Source organism: Marmota monax, unplaced genomic scaffold, assembly GCF_021218885.2.
Source record: "Marmota monax isolate L192 unplaced genomic scaffold, Marmota_monax_Labrador192_F-V1.1 WCK01_AAM20220418_F8-fsc00178, whole genome shotgun sequence".
Taxonomy (NCBI): Eukaryota; Metazoa; Chordata; class Mammalia; order Rodentia; family Sciuridae; genus Marmota; species Marmota monax.
The window spans coordinates 1,968,039-1,983,074 of record NW_026694501.1 but is presented as its reverse complement, the minus strand read 5'-3'; the positions used below and the strand labels follow the sequence as shown (position 1 = coordinate 1,983,074).

The 15,036-nt window shown below is 36.2% G+C and overlaps 1 protein-coding gene across 11 annotated transcripts in view; it reads right to left on the bottom strand.

Moving 5' to 3' along the window:
* Positions 1-15,036, bottom strand: part of Il1r1 (interleukin 1 receptor type 1) — an 80,628-nt gene that overhangs the window by 12,856 nt on the left and 52,736 nt on the right. For 9 of the 11 annotated variants that reach the window (XM_046420028.2, XM_046420026.2, XM_046420032.2 and 6 more), the window contains 3 exons: positions 1,584-1,818; positions 1,291-1,480; positions 405-573 (listed from right to left, as the gene is read on the bottom strand). In XM_046420028.2, the coding sequence (XP_046275984.1) occupies positions 405-573; positions 1,291-1,480; positions 1,584-1,818 (594 nt within the window). The remainder of the gene's footprint in view (positions 1-404; positions 574-1,290; positions 1,481-1,583; positions 1,819-15,036) is intronic. The other 2 variants (XM_046420035.2, XM_046420036.2) reach the window with 1 other exon arrangement.

Here is a 15,036-nt window from a genome sequence, read left to right as displayed (position 1 = left end):
ACAGGAGTAGGTTCTGGGAGTATAACTTATCCCAAGGCTCATTTGTGGCAATTATTCTTGTTCAGAGACACTCAAAGACTCCTCAAGGACAGGCTCTCAGCCAGGGGAGCCCCAGAGCTCTCCAAAGAACATCTTTAGCCATGTCAAACAATAAGGCTCCTAGGTCAGTTGGAAAACTTAGCTCATAACATCTCTGTTTAAGTATCACTGCATCTAAAATGAAAATGAAAAATGTTTCCATTACATATTCAGGAACAAAAAGCTAAACTAAAGCCATGGGACCTTTGTGGAGTCATCAACCTTCTCTTAGATTTAGTTCCTCTACAGACAACGAAAGTAATGTTCAAGTCATGGTGTCTGGGCCTCTCTAGATCTAAACTCCTGGGGTTGGAGTTATGACTCACCTAGAGTAATAAATTCTATTGCCCGGGTAATATAATATTGCTTTCCCGAGTACATGTAGGACGCATGACAAGTGTACTTCCCTCTATGGCCCTCTGACACATTCATCACAATAAGCGTATTTGTGACTCCAACGAAGTATACGTTGTCAAGAATCAGAGGTTTGCAATCCTAGACAAGAGGGAGAAAAGAAGCATTGAAAATTAACTAGTTACTTTGCCCAATATACCTAAAAAAATTTTCTTTTTGCAAAAATCATTAAATTTTTTATGCCGGAGCCTTGTGCTACAAACACAAGTGAAGGGCAAATTAATTAAGCAAGAAAAACGTGTTTGAGGAAAGAATGTGAACACTGTAATTTCTTATCAATGCTGTGCTCTCTTTCTTCACTGATACTATTTTGCTTTTCCTAACCTCTAAAAGATGATTTCCCATTAAGTTCTACCAGATGAGGTAGGTTAAAAGTGCCAAAATATGATATGAAATGCTAGTCAAGCCACTTTTCTAACAGTTACAGAAACTATCAAGTTATTTAAGGACCACTTAGTTTTAAATAAAACATGGAGTAATATATGTTGTAATAGATAGTAATCTTTTAAACATCTCACTTTATAATCAGTCTTGTCCTTAAACAGGTTTCATTTATCCTGTTACTTTTCTCAACTATATCTTATTAAATAAATACAATGATAAGTAAGATTTTAGTTAAGCTTCAAATTAAATGAATGCAATCTTATGATTCTTTTTAGATTCCCTATTAACCTTCACAACGACAGAAGAATACAATCTAGAAATGGAAAAAACACTTTGCAGATTCATTTTGTGTCCAACACAGAAAACTATTTCATCTACTAGATAAGTAAAATGCCATATTTAAAATAAAATTACCTTATACCATTTTACTGTGGGAAACTCATTATTTTCATCTTTAAAAAAATCCAAATGAGGACACACAAGTCTTCCATCTCCGGCAATGCGCAATTTCTGTGTGAATATAGCTTCTGTATTGTAACACAAGTTAGGTTCATTTTCCACAAACTTGGCAGTTATTTTAATTTTAAGGCAGAAAGTTGAATTTCTAAAATAAAGTTAAACCGGGAAATTAAAAATTATTTAGAGATTTTTCTGTCCTCAACTATTGTATGTACTTGGAACACGTTTGTAACAGAGGACTCTCTTACCTTACTGAGCAGTAGTAATGTCCTGAATCCTCTACCTTAGCGGGGACAAGCCAGAGTTTATCCTTTTCTTGATGAATCCTGGAGTCTTGCTCCGTTGATATAGGTGTCTTGCTGTCATTTTTATACCAAATCACCGAGCCTATGTTTTCATTTGGGTTAAGGGGACAGGCACGAACATCAATTTCATTTGCAGATGAAACTAAAATTACTGGTTCTTCACGTATCTTACATTCATCTTTGAAAGGGAGAAAGGAGAAGCAACTTCCATTAGAAATTTTTCCAATGTTTCTTACTGTGATAGACACACATAAACACAACAATCATCGAATACATTGATTCATACTACATATAAAAGTTTCCCAGTCTTATGCTTAAGAACATCATCTTGGGAGCCTGGAAGATTTACATTCAGTTCTGTGTCTCTTATTACCTGTGTACTGTCCCCTTGGGCACGTTACCTAATCTCTCTTACTCCTTCTTTGTTCATATAAGAAACAGGAATAATGTAGGAGAGGAGACAGCCACTTCAGAATAACATGAAACAATGAGGATGGATTCACCTTCCCAATTGAACAACTAAAAAAATGAACAAAATTTATAAAACACACTGTTCAAGGCCCCAAGAAGGAAGGAATACAGCAGAGAGATCTCAGGAAAATTGAAATAAAGGAAGGGAGCAATTATCCAAAGTTAACTGCCCAAATTACTGCCTGGCTATGACACTGCAAAGAGAAAACACAGGCAAAGTCCAGTGTCTCTCTGAGTGGAAGAGATGGGGTTGGGAATCTGTGTAACTTAAGAGTTTGCAGCTCAAAGTGCCCACATGGTTGTGGTGGCACACACAGAGAGTGTTTGCAGAACCCCAGATAGTCCCCTGGAGTTTTTAGCTAAGTATAAATCAGTATAAATTTTTTTTTTTTAAAAAGCCAGATCTAGAGTCAAAATGCCCAAAGGATGAGAAGGAGCACAATTACAGCCCTAAGGGGAAACCTCATTAATCATGGGGCAGCAAGTAGAATGCCCAGAAGGTTCTGACTCACTAGTTGGAGAAAATTAGGATTCAAATATATACTTTTCAGATTCTCATGAAGCTTAAAAGCAAAATCTGAAAGTATAAAACCACTTCCAAATAACAGTCCTGCGGCAGAACAAAGATCATGAACATATTTATAAACAGAAAAACAGACAACATGGTAAAATCTACAATGTATGGAAAGGTTGTGGAGAAAAAAGAACACTTTTACATCATTGGTGGGACTATAGATTAGTGCAGCTGCTATGGAAATCAGTATGGAGTCTCCTCAAAAGACAAGGCATGCGCCCACGCCTGCAAGGTCGGTGGACCTGCTACCAACCGGCAGAGCAGGCCCAGCGGCCTGCCGGCGTGGTAGGCACATTGCCCCAATTGGAGGAGGGGCAGAGCCACCGCCCGCGCCTTCGAGGGAGACTTTGCAACTATACAAGACCAATATAAATATATAGGGGGAAAATTCAATAGCACAACAGTTTCACCAAGTAGAAAGGAACGCGAACAGTATGAAGAGACAAGGAAAGAAAGGACCACAAGCATTGCAGGTCAACTCAATGTTAGAAGAGGTAATAGCTGCAGCAGATGGAATGTCAGATAAAGAATTCAGGATATACATGCTTCAGATGATCTGGAGTCTCAAGGAAGACATCAGACAGCAAAATCAGACAATGAAAGATCACTTCAACAATGAATTACATAAACAAATCCAAGAAGCAAAAGATCAACTATACAGGGAAATAGAGGTTATAAAAAACAAACAAACAGAAATCCTAGAAATGCAGGAAGCAATAAGCCAACTTAAAAACTCAATTGAGAATACTACCAGCAGAGTAGAACACTTAGAAGACAGAACATCAGACAATGAAGATAAAGTATTTCAACTTGAAAAGAACATAGACAGCTCAGCAAGACTGTTAAGGAACCATGAGCAGAACATCCAAGAAATATGGGATAACATCAAGAGACCAAATTTAAGAGTCATTGGGATACAGGAAGGGACAGAGTTTCAAACCAAAGGAATGAGCAATCTATTCAATGAAATAATACGAGAAAACTTCCCAGACTTGAAGAATGAGACAGAATCCCAAATCCTAGAAGCCTACAGGACGCCGAATGTGCAAAATCATAAGAGACCCACACCTAGACACATTATAATGAAGATGCCCAACATACAGAATAAGGAGAGAATTTTAAAAGCTACAAGAGAAAGGAAGCAGATCACATTTAGGGATAAGCCAATCAGGATAACAGCTGATCTTTCAACACAGACTCTGAAAGCTAGAAGATCCTGGAATAACATATTTCAAACACTGAAAGAAAATGGGTTCCAACCAAGAATTGTGTTTCCAGCGAAATTAAGCTTCAGGATGGAAGATGAAATTAAAACCTTCCACGATAAACAAAAGTTAAAAGAATTTGCAGCTAGAAAACCATCTCTTCAAAACATCCTTGGCAAAACATTACAGGAAGAGGAAATGGAAAATAACAATGAAAACCAACAGTGGGAGGTAGGACACTAAAGGGGGGGAAATAATCAAAGAGGAAAACAAACCATGTTTAGTAACATAAATAAACAAATATGGCTGGAAGAACAACCCATATCTCAATAATAACCCTAAATGTTAATGGCTTAAACTCACCAATTAAGAGACACAGGCTAGTAGAATGGATCACAAAACAAGACCCAACAATATGCTGCCTACAGGAGACGCATTTGATAGGAAAAGACATACATAGGCTGAAGGTGAAAGGTTGGGAAAAATCATATCACTCATATGGACTTCGGAAACAAGCAGGACTATCCATACTCATATCAAATAAAATAGATTTCAAGCAAAAGTTAATCAAAAGGGATAAAGAGGGACACTACATACTGCTCAAGGGAACCATACACCAACAAGACATAACAATCATAAATATATATGCCCCAAACAATGGTGCAGCTACGTTCATCAAACAAACTCTTCTCAAGTTCAAGAGTCTAATAGACCACCATACAATAATCATAGGAGACTTCAACACACCTCTATCACCACTGGACAGATCTTCCAAACAAAAGTTGAATAAGGAAACTATAGAACTCAATAACACAATTAATAACCTAGACTTAATTGACATATATAGAATATACCACCCAACATCAGGCAGTTACACTTTTTTCTCAGCAGCACATGGATCCTTCTCAAAAATAGATCATATATTATGTCACAGGGCAACTCTTAGACAATATAAAGGAGTAGAGATAATACCATGCATCCTATCTGATCATAATGGAATGGAACTGAAAATCAACGATAAAAGAAGGAAGGAAAAAGAATACATCACTTGGAGAATGAACAATAGGTTACTGAATGATCAATGGGTTATAGAAGACATCAAGGAAGAAATTAAAAAATTCTTAGAGATTAATGAAAACACAGACACAACATATCGGAATCTATGGGACACATTGAAAGCAGTTCTAAGAGGAAAATTCATTGCTTGGAGTTCATTCCTTAAAAAAAGAAAAAAACAACAAATAAATGATCTCATACTTCATCTCAAAATCCTAGAAAAAGAAGAGCAAAACAACAGCAAAAGAAGTAGAAGGCAAGAAATAATTAAAATCAGAGCTGAAATTAATGAAATCGAAACAAAAGAAACAATTGAAAAAATTGACAAAACTAAAAGTTGGTTCTTTGAAAAAATAAACAAAATCGACAGACCCTTAGCCATGCTAGCGAAGAGAAGAAGAGAGAGAACTCAAATTACTAACATACGGGATGAAAGAGGCAATATCACAACAGACACTTCAGAAATACAGAAGATAATCAAAAATTATTTTGAATCCTTATACTCCAATAAATTAGAAGATAGTGAAGGCATAGATAAATTTCTTAAGTCATATGATCTGCCCAGATTGAGTCAGGAGGATATAGACAACCTAAACAGACCAATATCAATTGAGGAAATAGAAGAAACCATCAAAAGACTACCAACTAAGAAAAGCCCAGGACCGGATGGGTATACAGCAGAGTTTTACAAAACCTTTAAAGAGGAACTAATACCAATACTTTTCAAGCTACTTCGGGAAATAGAAAAAGAGGGAGAACTTCCAAATTCATTCTACGAGGCCAACATCACCCTGATACCTAAACCAGACAAAGACACTTCAAAGAAAGAAAACTACAGACCAATATCTCTAATGAACCTACATGCAAAAATCCTCAATAAAATTCTGGCCACTCGGATACAAAAACTTATCAAAAAAATTGTGCACCATGATCAAGTAGGATTCATCCCTGGGATGCAAGGCTGGTTCAATATACGGAAATCAATAAATGTTATTCACCACATCAATAGACTTAAAAATAAGAATCATATGATCATCTCGATAGATGCGGAAAAAGCATTCGACAAAGTACAGCATCCCTTTATGTTCAAAACTCTAGAAAAACTAGGGATAACAGGAACATACCTCAATATTGTAAAAGCAATCTATGCTAAGCCTCAGGCTAGCATCATTCTGAATGGAGAAAAATTGAAGGCATTCCCTCTAAAATCTGGAACAAGACAGGGATGCCCTCTCTCACCACTTCTGTTCAACATAGTTCTCGAAACACTGGCCAGAGCAATTAGACAGACGAAAGAAATTAAAGGCATCAAAATAGGAAAAGAAGAACTTAAATTATCACTATTTGCAGATGACATGATTCTATACCTAGCAGACCCAAAAGGGTCTACAAAGAAACTATTAGAGCTAATAAATGAATTCAGCAAAGTGGCAGGATATAAAATCAACACGCATAAATCAAAGGCATTCCTGTATATCAGCGAAAAATCCTCTGAAATGGAAATGAGGACAACCACTCCATTCACAATATCTTCAAAAAAAAAAAAATACTTGGGAATCAACCTAACAAAAGAGGTGAAAGACTTATACAATGAAAACTACAGAACCCTAAAGAGAGAAATAGAAGAAGATCTTAGAAGATGGAAAAATATACCCTGTTCATGGATAGGCAGAACTAACATCATCAAAATGGCGATATTACCAAAAGTTCTCTATAGGTTTAATGCAATGCCAATCAAAATCCCAACGGCATTTCTTGTAGAAATAGAGAAAGCAATCATGAAATTCATATGGAAAAATAAAAGACCCAGAATAGCAAAAACAACTCTAAGCAGGAAGTGTGAATCAGGCGGTATAGCGATACCAGACTTCAAACTATACTACAGAGCAATAGTAACAAAAACAGCATGGTACTGGTACCAAAACAGGCGGGTGGACCAATGGTACAGAATAGAGGACACAGAAACCAATCCACAAAACTACAACTACCTTATATTTGATAAAGGGGCTAAAAGCATGCAATGGAGGAAGGATAGCATCTTCAACAAATGGTGCTGGGAAAACTGGAAATCCATATGCAACAAAATGAAACTGAATCCCTTTCTCTCGCCATGCACAAAAGTGAATTCAAAATGGATCAAGGAGCTTGATATCAAATCAGAGACACGCCGTCTGATACAAGAAAAAGTTGGCTACGATCTACATACTGTGGGGTCGGGCTCCAAATTCCTCAATAGGACACCCATAGCACAAAAGTTAATAACTAGAATCAACAAATGGGACTTACTCAAACTAAAAAGTTTTTTCTCAGCAAAAGATACAATAAGAGAGGTAAATAGAGAGCCTACATCCTGGGAACAAATCTTTACTCCTCACACTTCAGATAGAGCCCTAATATCCAGAGTATACAAAGAACTCAAAAAATTAGACAATAAGAGAACAAACAACCCAATCAACAACTGGGCCAAGGACCTGAACAGACACTTCTCAGAGGAGGACATACAGTCAATCAACAAGTACATGAAAAAATGCTCACCATCTCTAGCAGTCAGAGAAATGCAAATCAAAACCACCCTAAGATACCATCTCACTCCAGTTAGATTGGCAGCCATTATGAAGTCAAACAACAACAAGTGCTGGCGAGGATGTGGGGAAAAGGGTACACTTGTACATTGCTGGTGGGACTGCAAATTGGTGCAGCCAATTTGGAAAGCAGTATGGAGGTTTCTTGGAAAGCTGGGAATGGAGCCACCATTTGACCCAGCTATTCCCCTTCTCGGTCTATTCCCTAAAGACCTAAAAAGAGCATGCTACAGGGACACTGCTACATCGATGTTCATAGCAGCACAATTCACAATAGCTAGACTGTGGAACCAACCTAGATGCCCTTCAATGGATGAATGGATAAAAAAAATGTGGCATTTATACACAATGGAGTATTACTCTGCATTAAAAAATGACAAAATCATAGAATTTACAGGGAAATGGATGGCATTAGAGCAGATTATGCTAAGTGAAGCTAGCCAATCCCTAAAAAACAAATGCCAAATGTCTTCTTTGATATAAGGAGAGTAACTAAGAACAGAGTAGGGTCGAAGAGCATGAGAAGAAGATTAACATTAAACAGGGATGAGAGGTGGGAGGGAAAGGGAGAGAGAAGGGAAAATGCATGGAAATGGAAGGAGACCCTCAGAGTTATACAAAAGTACATACAAGAGGAAGTGAGGGGAAGGGAAAAAATAATATAAGGGGGACAAACGAATGTCAGTAGAGGGGGCAGAGAGAGAAGAGGGGAGGGGAGGGGAGGGGAGGGGAGGGGAGAGGGGATAGTAGAGGATAGGAAAGGCAGCAGAATACAACAGACACTAGTATGGCAATATGTAAATCAATGGATGTGTAACTGATGTGATTCTGCAATCTGTATATGGGGTAAAAATGGGAGCTCATAACCCACTTGAATCAAATTGTGAAATATGATATATCAAGAACTATGTAATGTTTTGAACAGCCAACAATAAAAAATTTAAAAAAAAAAAAGACAAGGCATGGAACCACCATATTACCCAGGTATACCCCTCCTTGGTATTTATCTTAAAGAATTAAAGTCATTTTGCATAGTGATTCATGCATACCCATGTTCATAGCAGCACAATTCACAACTGACAAACTATGGAATCAGCCTAGGTATCCATTGATGGATGAATGCATAAAGAAAAATGTGGTATATAGACAGAGTGAAATTTTATTTAGCCATAAAGAAAATAAAATTATGTCATTTGCAGGAAAACAGATAGTACTAAAGATAATCATGTTGCGTGAAATAAGTCAAATTCATGCAGAAACTAGAAAGGAATAAAGGAAAACAAAGGTGGGGGATGGATCTCATGAAAATCAAAGGGAGATCAGTTGAGGAAAAGGACCAAGAGGGGAAAAATGCTAGGGAGTGATACTGCCCAAATTATACTGTTATATTATGTGCATATAGGAATATGTAACAACAAATCCCAACAATGTGTTTTAAAAAACTGTTAGGCATGCAATGAAGCGATAACATGCAATCACGAGGAAGGGAAAAAAAATCAACCAACCAAAACTGACCCAGAAATAACAGAGATGATAGACTTAATATTGACAGGAACTGAAATAGGTGTTTCTCCTGAACTCCATGTGTCCGAGATGGTAGAGGAAAGACAAACCATGCTGAGTAAAGGCGCAGAAGAGGTTAAAAACACTTTTACAGATGGAAAATTATAATATTGAGCTAAAAAAAATACACTGGCTGGGTGTATAGTAGCTTTGACATTGTAGAAAAAAAAGATTAATAAGTAATGCTATGTCTTGTAATACTGGAAGACACAGCATTACAAACTATCCAAAGTTAATCACAGAAGGAAAAATAATAGAACAAAACAGATGTGGCATTAGTTAGCTTAGGACAACATCAAAATGTGTAATATGAATTGCTGAAGAAAAGAAAAAGGCGAAACAAAAATATCTGAAGATGAATTTTTTTCAAGATATTAATGAAAATAATGAACTCATAGCCCCCCAAATCATAATAAATCTCAAGCAAAGGAAACATGAAGAAAACTACAGCAAACACCTAACAACCACATTGCTAAAAACCAGCAACCAAGAGAAAATCTTTCAAGTATCCAGAAAAAGGGGATGCAGTTATTACAGGTGAACAAAGAAATACACTGCTGCCTTCTTTCCAGAAACAATACAAGTCAGAGATAGAAGAACAATATCCTTCCAGCGATGAAAGACAAGTAGACTTCTGAACCCATTGAAAATGTCTTTCAAAATTAAGGAAAAATATTTTTTTTCAGATTTTTTAAAGCTGTAAGAAGTAATTACCAGTAGACCTATACTATAAGATATACCTTCAGAAAGAAAAGAAATATTATCATAAAAACCAATCTTCACAAAGGAATAAATAGCATCAGAAATGTTAACTATGTTATAAAATAATTAACTTCATTATAAAACAATTTCCCTATTATTCTAATCTCTTTAAAGAGAACTGAATTCTTAAAAAAAATGTCCTAGGAGGTCTACACCATATAGAGGAATAAGATATATGGAAATAAGAGGGCAAAATACAAGCAAGGATGTATAGCATTAAGGATCTTATATTTCACAAATTGTACAGAATCACTTGAAAGTTAACAGTGATAATTTAAAAGATGGATACCTAAGGCTTAGAGCAGTTATTTAAAAACCATATAACAAAGAGTTGTGATTAATTAGCCAACACAGATGAAAAATGAGCCATAAACATTCTCAAGTAAGGTAAAAGGCAGCAGAAAGAGGAATAACACAATTGATGGGAGAAATGAGAAAATAGGAAAATCCTAAAATTAAACCCAAGTATACTAATAATCACAGTAGTCTGAAGACTCCAGTTGAAAGGTAGAGATGGCCAAGCTGAAAAAAGAAATAGAAAACTATATGGTGCACAACACACACACATATACTCATACACCATTTTACTACGAGGACAAAAGTAGGTTAAAAATAAAAAATATATGCCACATTGACACTAATCAATAGCAAGCTTGATTTAATTAGCTTGGTTTACCCATTTCACAATGTATACATATTCCAAGACACTACATTGGACACCATAAACTCATATGACTTTTGTCAACTACACTGCAATAAAAAATAAAAACAATAAATAAATAGCTTGAATGGCATGATCAAAGTAGACTTTTATTGTATAGAACATTAGCAGGGAGAAAAGATAATTTCCCATTAATAAATATTTATGCATCTATTAACAGTGCTTCAAAATATATGAAACAAAAACAAATGCCCGATGTGATGGTGCATGCCTGTAATCCCAATGGCTCAGGAGGCTGAGGCAGTAGGACCACGAGTTCAAAGCCAACCTCAGCAAAAGCAGGCACTAAGCAACTCAGTGAGACCCTGACTCTAAATAAAATACAACATAGGGCTGGGGATAGCGGTCTGAGTTCAACCCCTGGAACTCCGCACCCCTCCCCCAAAAAGGCAAATAGAACTGTAAGAACTAGAGAAACCAACAATTTTAATTAGAGATCTCAATATCCACTCAGAAGATTGACATAACAAATAGAACAACTGAATAATTGTCAATGATATGGAAGATTTGAAAAACACTATCAGTCAATTTGACATAATTGATATTTATAGAAAATTCTACCCAACAACAACAAAATATTCATTCTAAATACCCATAAAATACCCACTAACATATATTATATTCTTCTTCATAATCCAGGACTCAATATATTTGAAAGAATTTAAATTAAATAAAGCATATTCTCTTGTGATAATGAAATTAATTTAAAAGTCAATAACAGCGATATCTAGGAAATCCTCATGGATTTGAAAACTAACACTCTTCCAAATAACCCATAAGTAAAAAAAAAAATTAAAAGGAAGATTAGAAAGTATTTATGCCTGAATGATGTATGCAAAACCCAGTAGGCCAGTACTGTGGCATTCAATGAAAGCAGTGTTTAGAGAGAAATTGAGAGCAATAAATTCAACATATTAAAAAAAAAACTCAAATTGATGACTTCAGATTCTATTTAAAAAACTAGAAAAGGAACAAACTGAAGTAAACTGTGAGCAGTCTCCATGTCTGAGTCTTAATTCAGCAGGTGACTGATTGAAGACACAGAGAGGATAATGCCATTGAAAGAAGATGTTATTGCTGACATTCCAAGACATGGGGCATTCATATCACAGGAGGCTGGAGGAAGAATAACCAGGTTTAGTTAAGGGGCAGAGCAGGAGGGTGGGAAGAGCCTAGGCCAAATCCATTGTTTAAGTTCCTACAGGAAAGTCAAGGTAGGGCAACCAGTTTAGGGTTGGTCAATTTCCATAGTAGGGGCTGTCCCTAGCTACCAGGTACCTGGTCCTGGGTTGATTTATGGCAGTGGCAATATTGGCTTGGTGTGTGAGAGTTGGATAATGAGTTGGATGGGGGCCCAGCCCTGGATCCGGCAGTCTTCCCATGCAAAGCAGCTCCAGCCAAGCTGTCCACAACCCTGTGTTAGTCACCTTTCCATCACTGTGACCAAAATACCTGACAAGAACAACTCAGAGCCCAAAAAATTATTTGGGGCTCACAGTTTCAGAGGCTCCATCCATGCCTGGCGGATTCCATCACCCTGCCTAGGGTGAGGTAGAACTTCATGGCAGAGCAGGATGGTGGAGGAAAGCTCAGCTCACGGTAGCCAGGAAGAAAGAAGAAAGAGCAAAGAGCCAAGGACAAAATATAATCCCCAAGGTCACACCCCCAGTGAATTATTTCTTCTAATCATTCTCTACTCACTTACAGTCACCACCCAGTAATCCCTTAAAATTATTAATTTTTCAAATTCATCCAACCACTGATTAGATTATAGCTCTCATAATCTAATTGTTTCACCTACGAACATTTCTGCATTGCCTAATATGAGCCTTTTGGGAGACACCTCATATCTAAACCAGAACAAACCCCTAGGAATTACCTGTCCCTGGGATATATATAGGTATATATAGAAGAAAGGAAGTTTAGTAGGGTAAAGCAGAAAGAATAGGGGGAGGGAGGAGGGAAGGAAAAGGGGGAAAGGAAAGGAGATTGAAATAAAATTCCTTGCATGTATGATTTTGTCAAAATGAACTCAAACACTATGTACAATTATAATATTATAATATTCAAAAGGAAAAAATGAAAAAAAAGACATCAGTTCTCTGGAAATTTATTTATATTCAATCCTAATCAGGATCGGATCAGAGTTTTTCATACAAATTGATAAATACATTCTAAAATTCATACGGAATAGCCAAAGCAACTTTGATTTAAAAAAGAAAGAAGTTGGAGTCACATTGCCTTAAAATCAAGTTATACTTAATATAATAAACAGATAGCAATAAAGATCTCTATTTTGTTCCAGCAATCTATTCATCTTTATTAGCATAATAAATATTATTAGCATAAAGATGAATATATTGCTGGAACAAAATAGAGATCCTGGAAGTAATTCACACAAATATATTTAATCAATTTTTGACAAAAGTGCAAAATTAACGCAGTGGAAAAAGAAAAGTCTTTTTAACAAATTGTACATCTTTATGCAAAGAAAAATATTTAAAAGAACTTCAGAGGCAGAGCTCCAAAATGCAGAGTAAGAGTCTCCATAAATCATTCCTCCATAAAAACAACAAAAGGATTGACTTTTTTTTTTTAATGAAAAGCTTGCAACTATCAGAACATTTATTTAAGAAAAGAAAATCTGTTGAACCAAGGTAGAACGGTAAGGCTTCTGGCTTTGTAAACTACACCACTCCCAATCCCCTCTATTGGGCCATGAAAACCAGAATCTTTGCAAACAGCAGCTATGAAAAGAGTAGACTTTCAAGAACAGATCAGGTTTGTAGGTCCTCAGAAAGTCCTAACGAACACTGTCACTCTTCGACTTGACTGGCAGTTCCTGGAAGTCACATTCATAGAGTAGTGCTGTTACTGACCTGACTCGGAACTCCACAGGAAATGCCCTACACCCAGGGTGCCTGTTGAACAAACTCAGGGCCAATTGTTCAATATGATGGCAGCTTAAGGCCAGTTAGGACAAAGAAGATCCATAGTCCACAGGGGCTTTGGAAAGCTCTGACACATTCCTAGGGAATCAAGAAGAGTGCTCACGTAGGTAGGGCTGTTCACATGCCCAGGAAAGGTACCAGTCTCTTATATCCAGATAACTCAGAGATCAGACATAAGCAGGAATTGAAGGCTAAGACAGAGTGGTAAGGCATACCCAAATCTTAGAACCCCTTGGCAAAGGGTATAAAACTTACCAGGTCAAGGAATTTAAAGAAAGGCCAATCATTAGCTGACCCTTAAATTAAAGAAGTAATAACTACAGTGGTCACTTACTGCAGGAAGTACGGATGTTGCAAGGTTAACCCACAAGGATGAACTGAAAGATATTTACACCTAGGTATATCATAGTCCAATTGTAGAAAGACAAAAATAGAAAGTCTTGAAGGTGACAAGAGAGAAATGCCTCATTACATACAAGGGATTTTCAATAAGATTAACAATGGGCTCTTAGAACCCAAAGAAGCCAGGAGACTGCTGGATGACATATTAAAACATTTCATCCAGTTAAAAATAATATGACTATCAATCAAAAATTCTATATCTGGAGAAACCATCCTTCAAAAATGATGGTGAAATGAAAACATTTACAGATAAATTAAAACTAAGAAAATCCATCATAAGCATACCTACCCTGAAAAAATAAAGTGCATAAGACTTCAAGCTGAAAATAAAAGAACCCAGATGATAAATAGAATCCACATAAAAAAAGAAAAAATACCAGTAACTACAGAGGTAAATATAAAACTACATAGATAGATAGAATTTTTAAAAATACATAGGTAGTTTGGGCATGTAATTTCTCTTTTTTCCCATATAATTTTTAACTGCATGAAACAATAATTACAAATCAATAAAAGGGAATCATAGGCTTAAATGTAAAACTTAAAACTATTAAACATCTAGAAGAAAATTTTATGCCCTAGGATTAGGCAAAGATCTTTTTATATGCAATACCAAAAGCACAATTTATAAAAGGCAAATTAGACTTCATCAAAATTAAGGAAAGGCAAATTAGACTTCATCAAAATTGAGAATTCTATTCTTTGAAAGATACCATAAGCAAATGAAAAGACAGACAGGAAGAAAATATTTACAAATCACATAGATGATAAAGGCCCTGTATTCTGAATATTTAAAGATTTCTCAAAACCCAATATGAGAAAACAAGTAATTAGAAAAAAATGGGGCTAGGGATATAGCTCAGTTAGTAGAGGGCTTGCCTCACATGCACAAGGCCCTGGTTCAATCCCCAGTACCACCAAAAAAAAAAAAAAAAAATGGATAGGTGATTTGGAAATTTCACCAAAAAAGATAAATGTATGACAAATACTCACACGAAATGAAACTCAATGTCATTAGCAAAATTCAAGTTAAAACCAGGATCAGATATCACCTATCAGATTAGAATGAAGAAAGATTGATGATAGCAAGTGGTGGTGAAGATGTGGGG